The sequence below is a fragment of the Linepithema humile genome, chromosome 2 (assembly GCF_040581485.1).
Source record: "Linepithema humile isolate Giens D197 chromosome 2, Lhum_UNIL_v1.0, whole genome shotgun sequence".
NCBI lineage: Eukaryota > Metazoa > Arthropoda > Insecta > Hymenoptera > Formicidae > Linepithema > Linepithema humile.
Window position 1 is genome coordinate 4,344,622 of NC_090129.1, and position 16,523 is coordinate 4,361,144.

Below are 16,523 nucleotides of genomic sequence, written 5' to 3' on the forward strand. Positions count from 1 at the left end.
CATTGGTCGAGGTTTATAGCCGTAACATGTTACCGAAACAAAGAGATATCCACGGTAGGAAATTAGAAACGAGAAAATACTATTTCTCGCAGCGAGCAAATGGATTGCGGAACTTGTGATTGAAAAATATTTCATAAAGATTACAAAGAATATTTCTTCGTTTTAATCTACCGAATATTGAGTTTTGGTAAAAACAATTTTGTAGCGCCACAAGTCTGAAACGATTCCAGTACGTACAAACTCCATAATTAATTAATAAAAAGCACGTTAAAGATATTTTCTGTCTGCAAAATGTGTGATAAATTAAAACATACGACGTATCGTGCGATGTATCACGCGGTAAATTAATCGATGTATCGATCCCGTTCCGGCCGTTTCTAAATCCAGTCGGGAACGTGTTCGCACGGTGGGTGCACCAGTCGAGTCCCCCAATAACGTCGGAATCAATGTTTTATCGCGAATTAAGAGCCGCTGTGCCGGCGAGAGTCGACGCACCGTATACGCGCACGATTTTGCGCGCGCGTACCGTCGTTCCGTGGACGACGTTGGAATTCGACGATGCGAGAGGATGCGAGAGGATGCATCGGCGCGCATCTCGGCATGGCGCGGCACGCTGACTTCCAAACGCTACTCGATCACGCCACGCTCTTTGGCCACGGGCGATATCGGCAAGGCAGGTATATCACGCTCGGGCATAGGCCCACCTCTCTCTCTCACGCAGTGGAATCGAAATTGTCGGGGAATTGACACGCGGTTATTAGTATGATTATCAGTATGATGCGTCGGACGGAGCGTATGCGTGCGGCTGCAGGACGCGTTTATTCCTCTGCGTGCGCGCGCGCGCGCGCCCGCTATTTTTCTCGAACGCTACCGGATCACGCTACGTAACCGCGCTGCCGGCGACGGCGGGTCGCTCTATTCTACGACGACGAGAGAGACCCACGAGCTACGATGTCGTATATACATCGTCGGAACGCGAAAGGCACGGCGTACTGTTATTAGAATCGTTATGCGCCTCGGAAGGCGAAGCACCGCCACGATTTCCACGTTCCACTTCGCGGGATAGCGGCTGATTCGAGCATACATCAGGTTCGGTATCGCGACGTCGCTACAAGGGGTGTCGAGATGGAATCAAATTATTATCCGAGGTATATTTATTATTCTTGTATTATATGTACGCGCGCGTGTGTGTGTGTGTGTGTGTGTGCCTGAGTAGAATTTCCCGTCGCGCACGGACCTCTTGCGTATTCTACTAAAGTCAGATCTAACCCGTTCGATACGAATATTAAGATATTAGAATGCAAAAATCAAAATTTTTTTAAGTAGATACACTTCAATTTCTGTTCGAGAAAAATTATTTTCGCGAATTTGTTGATTTTTTAAATGAAATTTAAGTTATGTTATGTTGTATCATACATGATGCTTTTTTATTTGATACATCTACTTTTTGAAATGTATTTAAAATTATTCGCGTACGTAATAATTACAATTATTACGTATTTGTTGCAGCGTTGCAACAAGTGACATGTAAACGATAAATATCGCATATGCATGTTGAACGCTTTTCTCATAGTCGCCGTGAAATAAATCTGCGATAAAAAGCCGTCATCGATATTCCGCTAGCGCGGACGAAGGGCTTTGATCCTCTTATAAAAGTACGCCGGGGACTTCAAAGGGCGTCGCGCGCCCGTTCGGATTCAAGGTAGCAAGAAATCACATTTCAAAAAGAACTCACAAAGTCCAGACGTTAGGTAAGCCGGCAATTTGCATGTTATTACCGCAAGGCGTTTGTACTCTTCGGGCGACGATGGGGCGCGTTTCGCTCCGTTCGCCCGGGCGCGCGGCAACCGGGGACTTGTTTATTGTAATTATGAAAGTTTGGGCTCCCAGCTCGCCCTTATCTTGCCGCGCGCGCCTTTGTCCGCGCCCACGCAGCCTCCGCGAGAAAACGAAGTTTCGGAAGAATAAGAAAGTGGAGTCGGGGCACGGGCGGAAAATGGACATTTGAATAAATACCGATTACGCGCGTTTCTCCGCGGAGCGGTAAATATTTATTTGTCATGCCGCGAAAAAAAAATCCTCCCGGAGCAAACGCGGCCGCGATTTCGCACGCGTCGTCGATCGTCTTGCGGTCAACAGACTCTCGATGCTTATTTTAAGAACGACGGGATCGGATAAAGACGTTGTAGATTGACGTAACAATATACGGCGAAACCGCGAAGGCATTACGTAGGTGTAATCCCATCGATGCGTGATACGAGAGAGAAGAGCGTCTGAAAGGACCCAATTTGCCACGCGCTTGAGTCAACAAGCTCGAACGTCGGTGCTTGAGAACGGGCGGAGGGGCGAAGGTACACAAACGGGATCTCGAGTTTATGCGGACGTGTTTATAGAAAAATCAGCTCCGCGATCTTCACGTTTTCGGGAACAAGAATGGCCCTGGCACCTGACAGCCCGAAGCGCTCGCGATATGAAAGGATACTCGGGGGACGCGCCCCATTTGCGGTCCTCGCAATCAATAGAGGATCGATTCGGGGAGTATCCCTTTACGTTGGGTTTTGAGATCAGGGGGGATTTATTGATCCGACCAATCGCTATTGATCGCTCGTCCTTTTTACCGTAGCTCTTCAGCGCACGAAAGGATTTGCTGTGAAACCGAGGATTGAAAACGTCCCTTCGTTCAAAGCATCATTTATCTCCTGAGATAATATAAATCAGTTATGTATGACAACAAATTGCTTTTTGTTTGTGGTTCATATCGATTTTCATGATTTGAAACACATTGTAAATTATTTTTAATATTGAATAATAATATTGTCAGAAATATATTTAATAGAAATTATCTGCAATATTTTAAGATTTTTATCACTATAATCATGAAATTGAATATGTATTTCGTATTGATTTAATCTTAAAGATCTCAGCGTATAGATGTTGACACGTCATCCAATGTAAATAAATTCATGTCCCTCGAAAATTACTGGCGACGGGCGAGGAAACTCGTTATTATCGAGTTTGAGTGTATGCAGGGATACATCAATCGCAGTTTGGCAGTTATAGATATATCGGTCTTCTCGCGACGGGCGCAAACCACTTAGGCGTAGTCGAAGTTAGGCCATCGCCTCGAATTATTAGGTAATTAGGCTAAGATGGTCCTGGTGACCATCCCGATGATGGAGGGGCACGGTATATGCACGACTACCTACCGATGGATAAACACATGGGCAGATTACACGGCGCTCTCGGCTCTCGCATAGATATATGCAATTTAACTAGTAATTTCGAACTTACACCGGCTTAACTTCGGGCGTAATGATGTGGTAGTTAAATTGCATCACACGAGCGAGTTGCTCGGCGTTATAACGTCACGTCCTCTAAAACAAAGTGGATTATAGTGGATTTCTTGAGGAATACCTCCTGTGACAAGTTAAATGTTCTTCCAGAAAATACTATTTTCCTAAGACTAGACGATATATATAATTTTGATAAAAAGATATTAATTATCAAATATTTTAGATTATTATTTCAAACATTACTAAATCTCGCGAAGAAAATTTTATTTTATTAAGAAAGAAATAGAGAAATTGGAAAATAAGTACTGAAAAGACTTGGAACGAAAAAGAAATTGACTGAGCAAATAAATCGAACAATGCAAATACAAATAGTGTTAAAATGATAATATTTGTAGTTTACTAACAGACATTTCTTGCGATTTTCATTTGAACGTTAGATTTTTCTTGCTTTGTAAACTAGCATTTTTTTTGCATACAATTCATATTAAAATTCCTGATCTCTAAATCTTTTTTTTAATATTCAAATTCTTTCAATATTTCTATTTTTCAAAGTTAGCACAATTCAATATTTGTATGTAATTTCTAGTTAAGGATGCTTTTCAGTAAAGAGATCAAGTCGCGGTTGTATGACAAGAGCGGCGAGAAAACTCCGCCTCCTCTCTCCTAAACGGTTGCGGTGGGACAGCCGGAGGTGGGCATAATGCTGCGTTATTTCCATCTGTGCGCGAATCGCAATTGCGAGTCAGTCAGGAGATATCGAACGTTACTGGTATCGTGTGGCACGAGTGACGACTTGTACCACGCGACTCCACTCGACTTGACCCCACTCGACCTCACACTCGATCCGAGTCTCGAGTCGAATCGGCGAGTCTCGTTAATTGTGCAACGCGGCTCTCGTTGTTTGCCGATCTTTCGTTCCTTTCGCTTCCACGGGCGATTCACGAACTGCGGATGAACACCGACGGGGATCTCTCGCATCAGGTTGTTGCTGGAGCGCTAATATAACACCGACGCTTCTTCTTCCTCCTTTTCGATCGGGTCACGATTTAACATAGGCGTGGTGCGCAGCGCTTTCAAACGGGAAGATGGACGGTTTGACCTCTCCCGCAACTTAACGTGGACTTCAAACGCGGTTGGATGCCACGATCGAGACCCGCGAATGGCGATTCGCCGTCAACCGCCCGTGAAATCGTTTCTTGTGTCGCCAATGTTTTGTCGGTTCGAGCTTAATTCTTAACTGCACGCTTCTGTGTCTTTTATGCATTAACCGTTCGTGTGATATACATCGAGTAAAAAAATATAAAATTAATACATAAAACATTGTTAATATTAGCATGATAACGCGAGGCTTGGAATTCATTCTCATGTAGGACAAGCATCTCTAATTTGTTTATTACGAAGCATTCGAGACTTTGAAAAAGTATTCGATGCATACATGGAAAAAAGAATTTGCTGGCACAGCAAATTTTACGCTGTTAGCAAAACATATTAGTTATTATATGGATAGCAGCTTTGTTACGGATGCTAATTTTATTTGCCACAAATAATTTTGCTACATCTGCAAATTATGTCGCTATTATAACAAATTAATTTTTACTTTACCATCAAAATTTGTATTAGCAGCGACAATATTGCTGCATTAGCGAAGTATATTTGTTAGAAATAAATTATTTTATTGTAGCAGCAAATTATTGTGTCTTTACAAACAAATGTACTTTACCATCAAAATTTGTATTAGCAGCGACAATATTGCTGCATTAGCAAAGTACATTTGTTAGAAATAAATTATTTTATTGCAGCAGCAAATTATTGTGTCTTTACAAACAAATGTGCTCAGCAAAATTTATCACTTTTGTTAAGAGCTAGCACCCCCACCAAAAAAATTAAAATAAAATATATACCAAAATAGTGTTATTTAGGTGCTAATTTGGTGGTTTATTCCAGATTTAACAAAGTTAACAAAGGTAAATTTATCTATCAGCAAAATAGATCTTGCTGATATACCGAATAATTTGAAAAATTATAGTTGTAGTAGCAAAGTCGCATCTAATATGCAATTACAATAACGATTTCGCTGCAAAATTCTTCTCTTCCGTGTACTTTCCTGCAAAATTTATATTGCAACGACCGATTTATAATCATATAAAAAAATGGTTGATTTAAATAATGATTAATTTAAACGTGCATTGAATTGGTTGAGTGGTCAGTCGCGGGCGCACGCACACAAATGGATCGGCGAGCGATATGGTGCCCAAAGGCACCGCATTGGGGACCATTGCATTAAATGTCATGGCATTCGCGGTTCCGATCGGAGAGAATTGCACGAGGACGGATCTGACACATATATAGCACTAATATACACCGCTATTTATTCGCGATGATCAATATTTAATGTCGTTAAGCGTAGCGTTAGTCGATCATAAATTCCATTACATCTGAGATATAAAAGATGAATTTCCTAATATGCGCGTGATCATTGATCTCTGTATGACTCTCTTGAATATAATAGTACACGTCAATTGACTAGACGCTACAATTGCAGACCGCCGGTAATTGTTTCAAGAGGGTTGCAGTTGATTGTACCAAGATTATTGATTACATTTCGCTCTGGAAATTTCGGTCTAAATGATGACTGCCGATTTCTATAGAAATATTTTTAATAATCGCATTTATTATGAAAAATGTTTTTTATCGTCCTCTTTTAGCGTGCAGTTTGTCCTGCATCATAATCTATCATGCTTGCAAGAGTTTTTCATTTTCAAAAATATAATTGGTAGTATATTTGATGTTTTTTATCAACGTACAACAGATATAAAAGTGAAAATTATTCAAGCAAAAACTGAACAAGGAAAGTTGATAAGCGTTCGAAAGGCAATCTTTGAGAATTTCCTAATCGATCTTACTAAGAGTAAAGTGAGAAATTTTCGGCTTATCGAAAAGCCACGAAAAATTCTGGAAGGCTCCTGGCCTGCCACAGGAAGATGTCGACTCCGTACACGAAAACATACTTTCCAAATGGCTGCATTCCAAGCTAAAATCAGCGGCGCTCGTCGCCGTTTTGCCACCCCTCGCCATGTGTAGAGAGCAAACGAGCTCGACGTAAGATAGATACGAGACCAAACACCACCGGGAAAAGGAGAAGGAGCGAGAGGAAAAAAAAGATGAGACTCTAAAAGACGTAGGGAGAGAAGAGTCGGCCCGTAATAACGCCGGCGTGAAAACTCGCCGAAATCTCCGGGGGAAAAACAGAAGCTGCGTCTTGGCGTGCTCGTAGGATCCTCTTTACCCTCCGCGACGCCGCTTTTTCCCACTTCCACTCTTCCTCCTCCTCCTGTGCCTCCTGCGCCGCTCCCGTTTTCTCCTTTGCGCGACGAGGGCAAAAGTACGAGTGGGACGGGCGAGGAATCGAGGAGCAGCGACAACAGGGGAGTACGAAGAAAGGGGCTGCAGCGTGGTAGCTCGCAGCGCGTTGTGCACACAACAGTATGGTGGGGATGACGAGGGGGTGACGAGGGGGGTGTGGATCGGTAGTGGCAGTATATCCAAGGAGCAGTTCGCGACGGGCAACGAGGGGAGGCGAGGGGGACATCGATCGGTCATGCGCAGACTATGCTAGGTGCCCGTCGTCGTTTCCATCGCTGGTGTGTTACGTCGTGCGCGGATGTATCCGTGGATTGCGCGATGCTGCCGGGAGAGAACAGGGATGCGTGCCGTTCTCGTACAATCCACAGCCATGCAGCGTCCACAATATCCATCTGTTTCTACGCCAACGAGTCGATAGCTCCGTCCCTTTTTCCTCGGTTCTCTACTTTGTTGTATCTACTTGCCGATATACGCGCGAAGGATTTTTCGGGTGGATTCGAATTTTCTGCGAGACGAATTACATGGGAAAATAGCCAAGTCTTGGAAAAATCCGTAAAGTGAGCACTGTTCTCGATATTTATCTACATAATAATAAAATAAATGGAAGAAATTTTATAAATTAAGAAGTTTTTACATGTCTCTCTCTCTCTCTCTCTTTTCTTTTTAACTGAATATTATAAATGTTTTCTATTTAATTATACAATTTGTGAGGTTTAGAGATAAAACAGATTAATCCTTTGTACATGAATTCCACTTTTCAAACAACCCATAGAACGTATTGAAAGTAAAATTTTGACTACTTTTAAAAATATTTTGTAACATTTTATGAAGGACTAAAATCCTTCTGTCGAACTCATTTAATTTTAGGCAAGAGTTAATGTTAAATAGCTTGCACTACTTAATTTTTGAATTTACGTGTGTAGAGAAAATCATCATGTTAAAATTTATATTGTTCTGCAATGCTCTAGTTTTATAGTAAGTTTGACGTTTTAACGATCATTTACTTTTGCATATCTTTTAAGTTCTAAAGAATCTAAACTGCGGTAAACGTTTCTATCAATTTGTAATTGGCATGATAATTTGCTTGTTGATTGAATAAAAATATTAATTCTTTTATCAATTATGAAAGAAAAACTCATTTTTTAACTTTTCTCTATTTTTCAAGATAAATATATAAGATAGGTATATTCCTAAAACATGCAAACACTTTCTCTTGTATAAAAATGTTTCTACACATATTATTGCAATGCGTTACTAATTTTAAAAAATATAAAAAATATATTTGGATGTATTAAACTAGGCTTTAGCGATATAAATTTAGTTCTGCGTAAATTTAAAAATAGATTTGTAATAGAGAAAAATATATTTTTCTCATTCTCTCTCTATCTTGGATCTCTAATTGATGACGGCGAAGCGATTTGCCCACGCCACTTCTTCGTTATCCTCATCTATCGAAATTCGCGGAAGCGTCGCAAGCTCGCTCACCGATGTCTCCCTCGCTAAAATCCACGCTACTCACTCGAGGACAAGCAACCCTGACGTTGCTCGGTCCGCGTAGGGTTACGTCGCGACGCGCTCAGGGTTAGGCTAGATTAGACCAGCCCGTCATCCCTCTCCGGCAGGCAGGTATACGGAAACAGGGCCGCGCAGGGTCCGTCGTGTGACTGTAGGCGGAGGCACCACACCCCCGCGGGGGCAGGCGATAGTACGCGGCGCCGCGGGTGGTGGCGGCGGAGGCGCATCGTCGCCGCGAGAGGGGTGGCACAGGGCGAACGGCTGGACGGCTTGGTGAGGGAAGGGGGGGGCGCCGCGGCGCCTCTCTCGCCTGAAGCGCAGTGCGACGTCGCGACGCGCCACGTGCGGTGGGCCAACATACATCGGGGATACACGATACGGAAAACGCAAACGTAACGCGACGCGAAACGGAAGTAGTCGTCGGCACTTTGACGTATTCTATTTTACGCATTCACACCGCACGACATCGTCCTAAATCATCGCCGTTATCGCCGTCGTCATCATTGTCGCACCGCGTCGCGAAAATTTCGCGCCATGCCGCGCCGACTCGCTTACCATCTTCGACAAGTTACCGAGTGATTTCAAGGTGCAATCGAATACATACAGCGTTCAGCAGGACTTACGAAAGAGGCAGAGAGGAAGACAGACCGTCCGCGAGCGCGGGGAAGGAGTGAGCGGGGGTGGAGAGAGGGTAAGAAAAAGAAAGTCACGGAAGGGGAGAGAAGGAAGGGAGCCGGCTGGTAGGCCGGTAGGAAGAGAAAGAAATACGGGGGGAGAGAAAGAGAGAAAGAGAGAGAAGGATGGAGTGACTGCGTTTCGAATTAGCCTCCGATAATCCGTTCGCGGATTAAGTTACGAGGACACTGTATGCGTACGTACGCGCACGGCTCTCGCTCGCGGAATAAATACACACTGAATAAATACACGCTTTTTCCGTTTGCGTATTTTCATCCCTTCACGCGAAAACGCGGGTTTCGCTGGTATCCGTCACCGTCGCCGCCGCCCGTCGGTGAACAACCGCGCGACCGGAATTACGAGACGAGGTGAGTTCGCTTCGGAAACGTGGCATAAAGCTCCAAACTTTGCACAACGATGGACCGAGTGTGCTCCTAAGAATAATGAACGGGGAAACCGTGTATATTTCATGTTTTGTGATCACCGTGAACGCCGGGAAAATTACGATATAGTGATCTTGGACCTTTTTTTAACGTAAAGCTCGCGAAACGATTGTAAAGCTGTTCTGTGGGCAAAAAGAATTACTGGAAGGTTTGATAATAAATCTGTGAAGATCTGAGCCTATTTGGACAAATTTTCTGCATATTTTTATCAACCGTTGACCGTTTATAAAATTTATCGCTTCAAGAAGTATATATTATATCAATTAACTATCATGCATTAATTCTGTTAAAATAAAAAATATAAAAAAAAGACTTCTGTGCGCTAAAATAATTACGTGAAGTTACATAGACAATACGCACAAATACATTTTCTACAGTGATTGACTGAATTTTTCCCAAGTAGTTTCTTGACAAATGTGAAACATAATGTTTTATTTTAACGTTATATTTTATTCCAAATAATTTCTGCTATAGAGGTTTTCGAGCATGAGATTATTTGGTATACAAATAAAAAAATTAGGATACAGTAAACGGTGAAGTTTACTATAAATCAGTAGTACACATCATGACAAAAATATTGCTATTGAAATGTGACCAAACAGCATCAGATATATTGCTCAATTTATTGTCAAACTATCCAGTAACTTTTTACACGCCATTTATTATTATAAACGTAGCTACATTTCTCTATCTACAAGCAAAAATATAAGAAATTCATAGTTCGAGAGAAAATTTTTGTCACTTGTGTGAGTTTTGTCATTCTTGAAGTGATTCTTGAAGAACAAAGTTTATTTATTTCAAAACGCTAAAGAATTTTGATAGACATTTAATGGGTGTTTAATTTGACGAATGTTTAATAAAAAAACACGATTGTATATAGTAAGTATAAATAGTATGTATAAAAATGTAAAACATAAGACTCGTCTTAATCATTTTCATTGTAAATGTTTCATTTAACATAAATTCGAGTATAATAATAAATAATACGGAGACAACAATTTGCAATTTAGATTGGTTCGTTTGTTGCATGAAACTTCACGATGCTGAATTATAAAGTGTGATTAATGGTGTCGCCAATAATAATGTGATTATCGTTTGATATAAATGCCGGTTGTATTTAGTGCAAAGTGTCGCGAGAATCTGGTTGAAATGAGCACAGAAAATACGTATCTCTGCGTTGAATTTAATAACGATGATATTCTTTGATTCACGGGTTTGCATAAATCAGAATATATGGAAAGATGTGGCGTTTATTATGTCTGTTTTAATTTTGAAAGCGAGAACAATGTAATTGCGTTCAATAACTTTTTATGAATAGCGCTGATGAGATTCCAGTAATAAATTATTCTCTGAAGTTTCACCATTATTTACTAGACTCATCAAGAGGGATTGAAACATCGTTCATACAAACACAAATTTTTCCATTCAATATAGATCTTTCCGTAATTGAATGGTTATATTTTATTAGCTTATAACACGTTTTTTATTTATTTTCGTATTCAAATTGGAGCAATATAATTTTTATTGCATCTAGCATTAATGCTATTCTGTAATTATTCATGCTCCGTTTGCTAATTAATAAATTTAGAATGCTTTTTTTCATAAATTTTAAATAATTCTAAATTTTATCATATTCGCGTTATGCCGTGCATCTTTATCCATTTAAAGTTATATATTTATAGCAATATAAATTTTCACAATTCATATTGTAATAAAATTACTAATTATAAGTACTACAAATTCATGCTAACAATAAATGCAAGCATTTCTATGAAATATTTGTCAAAATGTTTCATTGTAGACATTTCGTAGGAATAGCGAAAAAGAATAGGCTAGGATGGTAATCTCCGCTTTCCGAGCGTCTTGGGATACTTTTCGTTTTGTGAAAGTGTTTGCAATTAAAAAGCGGTCGTGCCACCTCGGGGAGCCGTATTTAACTTTGCTTAACTAAGTTCCCGATCCGTTGACGCGACGCCCCAGGGATTTCAGCCGACGAAAGTAATTCGCATTTTTGTTACTCACCGCAGGAAATTTTCGCCAAATCTTGCTTGATATTCGCGCCTTGTTCACGCACGGTTCAATTATAATATTAAAATTTTTTGAATTTTTTTAAGAAACGCATTTTTACTGCGATGAATTTTACAAACTCTCGTAGTCTAGTTTTCGTCGAAGACGCGGTATTTCTTTTTAGTGTTTCTAATTAAAGGCAGATGAATAAAATTTTAAATTAAAAAATTGTTTTTTTTTTCAAATCATACTTGAATTTCTTTTATTAATATTTGGAATTCTAAAAGAAAATTATTTTTTTCATTCCTAATTTATGATATTTTCTTAATTTTATTTTTAATTGCATTTACCTGCCAATTTTTTGTCTAATCCGCCCTTAAAATTTGAGATTTTATGTAACATTTTGGTATATTATTCATTCGTGTTCTTCGGCAATTTTTTCAGTACGATTTGCGTCTTAACAAAAGCTGCCGACGGAAGATGCCGCCTGCCGATCATTTCGGAACCTGAGTGACAAGTTGGATATTGGTAGCGTGCTGAACGGCGGGAGTTCCTGAGTAACCCAGAAATTTTTCAATCACGGAGGACAGTAACAACAACATGTCTTACCTCGCTCTGGACTCCAACGCCTGGCAGGTAAGTGTTATATCTGTCATATTGAATTTATTTGTTGGCTTTCACTCTGGACTGAATGTAAAGTGTGCGTTTAGTGAAATAAAATTCTTTCTAAGGCTCCTTATTAAAAGTGTAAGAAATACAAAAAATATTAAGTGGATGTGAATTAAGTTGAACGGAATAGAAGATATGCAATTTAAAAGATTCAGAAAAATTTAGATAATAAAACGTTGGAATTTTGAGCTGTTAAAATTTAGATTTTAAAGTAGATATTACGATGATATTATAAAGTCACGGATAACTTCTCGCGCGCGCGTAATTGAACTTTATCTTCAGGTGAAGCTTTACATATTATTTAGGATATCTGTCTCAGTCAGTCTAATATGCTCGCTAAGAATAGCGAGATGTGTCTTTGGGTAATTTTCGCGATAGAGCAGCGCGGATGGAAATATTGAATTTGAAGCTCGCGTTACCTTAGCCAAGATATCAAGACACGTCGTCGCAGTAAACACATTATCCTCCGTGAATACATCCTGGATATCCAAGCTCCCTGCTGCTGTATGTAACATGAATATTTATATGCGGCACAGAGATAGCACGGCACACGAGTATTTCATTCTCCCGCCCACGGAAGCTGCGCTCTCTCGCTATTTTATTACGCGAATATGTAATTCTAACGAGGCGTCTGCGGACGAAAACTGTTTAACTGAAAAACTCGTCCGATTGGCGAGCATCGATAAACCGCTCGTTTTGCGTCCGCACTTGGCCATAATCGATGAAATAAAATTGAAGCGTTATCTTTTCTCAATTAAGCATTTATGAAATTATTATACATTTATATCTATTGTAATTATACGGAAAACGTTCGCGCGTAACAGTCTGATTACGGAAAAGACGTGTGATCTGTCAAATAAAGTGTTGTTTGTCCGGCGGATTATCGTGTCTCGCGCGTTTTCTCTTAATTTGTCGAATTGCATCGGAAATGCACATTAAAAAGCCGCGTTACAATTGCTGGATTTCCTGCATGCTTTTAACCGTCTTAACCGCTTCCGCATACGATCGGCATAAAATAGCCGCTGCGGGCGAAACGAGCTAAATGGGCCCTATTTACCGCGAGCGTTTCTGATAATCGTAGATCATCGAGGACAGATCAATCTTCTTCCGCGATCGTACCGGCGATCGTTGCGGATCCACCCCATTCATAAACCAGCCAACCAGACGTCAGATACGGATCGGCGGAGAGAGCTGCCACCGTACCGGCACCCTTCCCTCCCTCTCCCGCCGGCTAATTCTCCCCCTCGTGGAGACGTGGTCATTACCGACGCAAATTAGCGACGCCCGATCCACGCTCCGACGTTTCGCATGCGATGCATGGAACGGGTTTGCGCGATTACGCGCGCGCGTACTCGCGCTGAAAAAACGACGCCGGTGGGTTAGGTAATGCGCGCACGCGATACCGCGGAGCCGTGCCGTACTTGAAGAGGCGGCCCTACATACCGGCCCTAGTGATGGGATTTCAAGATTCTTACTTGCAAATTTTTAGGCAAGTCAAGAATGACCGAAAATCAAAAGTCTCAAAACATCTTGCAAGACTGTTTTGCATGAAAAATCTTGAAAAGTCTTGAAAGCTTTGAATGCCTTGAATGTCTTAAATATTTTTGAATAATGTAACACATACTACCTACACAATATAATATACACACATATGTTTTATAGACATGTACTATAGACTTTTCAAGACTTTCAATCACAACAAGTCTCGCAAGATATTTTGAGACTTCTTGAGTTCAGTCTTTAACCCAAGATGTCTCGAGACGATTTGAATCCCATTAACCGGCCCTACATAAGGGACTTACATGCAACGGACTCATGAACGTCTCCGTGAGCTCCATCGTTAGCTAAGGGGGGATACTCGTAAATGCGAAGTTCTTGTATACATACCAGGTTGTTATATACTTAGGTATGTGGAGGACGTAATTATGAAAATGCGGGGCACGCCTGGTTCTTTCGGAGTTGTGAAAAGATAGCAAATATAAAGAATACGCGATCTGATTTTTCTTTTCTAGAATATAATATGAACAAAATAGAGAACTTTGTTTGAAAAATATTGATTTCTGAAATGTACCTCCTTGTAGCAAAATCAATATTGTTTGTTAACAATACGATACGATAATATCGAATGGCAAAAGCTATCTCACAATCAGATCTATTCAACTTTATGAAACTCGTCTATAAATCGTATTGTTTCACGCCGCATCTGCTGCATTGTCATTCTATCCGCGAGAACTATTTGAAATAAATTCCTCCGCTGTTTGTAAAACTAACTCGTCACGTTTCTCGCGATCGCAGTTCCATAAAACTTCGATCTATCCCCTATTGTTTAATAATTCGCGCGAGAGTTTGCTATATAACACTTAATGTTTGAAAACAAATGTCATCTGTGTGTTTCATTGTTTTTCTAGGATTTTTGGAGGTGGCGGTTATATCATATTTCATCAGTTATCATTCTTCATACGATTAATCGATATCGCATTGATTAATCTAGCGAAGCACAACTTTTTATATAAATTTTCTTCAAAAAAATCTTTTAAAATATCTACAAAGCAGTTATTTACATTCTGTTTCTTATAATCCATATTCGTTACACAGAATATATCATCAATCACTAATATATATCCCGTAAGTTTTACCACTTCGTATAATATTACGTTAGACCGCATATGTCACGATTGACGGACTCGATATTAATCGCCCGTTTGGGTAAAACAAAAAACTCACACACAAATGGCGAGGAAACGGGAAAAAATCGTTGATCAAGTAAAAAACCCGGGCTATCCGTCGCTGTGCTTTGGATACGGTATGGCGCGCATCAGTTCTCCCCTTCATGGTGGTCACGGAAATCACATAGTAACAGCAGGAAATGTAAGTCCCCGAGCATGGCGGATAGCGGAAACGCGTTTAGGTAGTAGCCCTGTATTGAATTATGTTGTTAGCCTGAGTTCGCTAGCTTCGCCTACGTTGTCTGAAAGGCAATCCTGCGGTAGCCAACTACTACTTGTACGCTTAGTCTTACTTCCTAACGCTTTAATTTGTTCCACTGGCAACAAGTACATTGCATACTTTCATGGACTTCAATTATTTATTCAAATCACGAGACTGCGTTTAACATACCGTTAGAATCGATAGAAACCGTTAAAATGTAAGTTGCGTGAAGATTTTTGACTTTAACATTTTTTGACATTTTTCATGTTTTCTTTTTTATAAAATATGTGAATAAACTTTGTTCTCTATTTTTCTACCAAATGGAAAAGTTATTTTACGATATAATTATGCACTCTGATTGATAAAGGAAATGTTATATAAAACAAATTATATATGTCCAAGATAATTAATGTCACTGTGAGCGGAATAATATGCAGCTTTTAAAACTGAATTATATAAATTATATACCTGATTTTAAGATGCGGATTAACGTGAACGAAGGGCAAAAATATTTTTGAAATGGTAGTTTGTACATATCTATAATCACTATGCTATGGATTCACAACCACTGGCTGGAGAGAATGCCATTCATTTCTATAAAAATAATTACTGCACTGAAATTCAGTTTTACTGTTTTTGTTTACACATGGAAATATGAGTTTGACAAAACAAAATGCATCAAAACACTGCTTCATTGGTCCAGTTGTAAAATTGTTGGGTATTGAAAAAGCTCCGTCGTCGTAAAAATGCGGGAGAAATAATAACACACGCGATAGGAAGAAAGTCGTCAAAATGCAATGGGAGCGGCGAGTATTTACACATTTTCCAATAAAGTATGATCCGGGTCACGTGGCGAAACCGAGTGGCGAGTTGTGTCTTTGGTTGGAATAACAAGGGTGATACCCGCTATGCGGGAGAATTAATACTTTGCTCTCACGTACCCTCTCTTTGCCGAAGATCACTCTCATGTCTCTTGTATACCCCTCTTACTTTCCACAAGTCGTGAATATGTACGAGTATATCAAACTTTGTATTTCTTACATTATTACCATGATTTATTATTCTTATTATTTTATAATTATTTAATAGGAATTTTAATTTGAGTGGTTTGCTTATTCCTGACTGGCATTAACACATCGATTTTTTTTAGCAGCGAACGTAATGTTTTAGTTATTTTAAATCAAGTGTATTGTTATCATTATAATATATTACTATATTATTATTATTCATTAAAATAAAAGAATATGTAATGTTAATGCTTAATCACAATCCACACTAGTTATAAATTGAGCCATAGCCAGAAATTGTTCCGGATAAATATAAATATTATAACAAAATTGCAGTCAAAAAGAGTAATATATTGATACTTTTTAGTTATTATGCAGAAGCTACTTTCGTCAAGCATATCGTAAAGGCCTTCGATTTCACGATGCTTGACAAGAAATAAAACCATTCAACAAAATGCATGTCATAAAAGCAAGTTGATTGTATCAATTGCATAAGCAATTATATCAATATTTTTTTCCTCACTTTAGCCAATTGCGCATTCAAAACCATACTTTGACAATTCATTCTTTGATGAAATATTGAATAATTAAATTTATTAAATAACAAGATTAAATTAAAGATT

General features: G+C 39.6%; 1 protein-coding gene across 1 annotated transcript in view; it reads left to right on the forward strand.

The window, feature by feature from the left end:
• The first annotated feature begins 8,457 nt into the window (after positions 1 to 8,457).
• TfAP-2 (transcription factor AP-2) overlaps positions 8,458 to 16,523 on the forward strand; it is a 190,258-nt gene continuing 182,192 nt past the window's right edge. The window contains exons 1-2 of the mRNA XM_067350427.1: positions 8,458 to 9,214; positions 11,741 to 11,932. Coding sequence (XP_067206528.1) covers positions 11,897 to 11,932 — 36 coding nt within the window. The 5' untranslated portion in view covers positions 8,458 to 9,214; positions 11,741 to 11,896. The remainder of the gene's footprint in view (positions 9,215 to 11,740; positions 11,933 to 16,523) is intronic.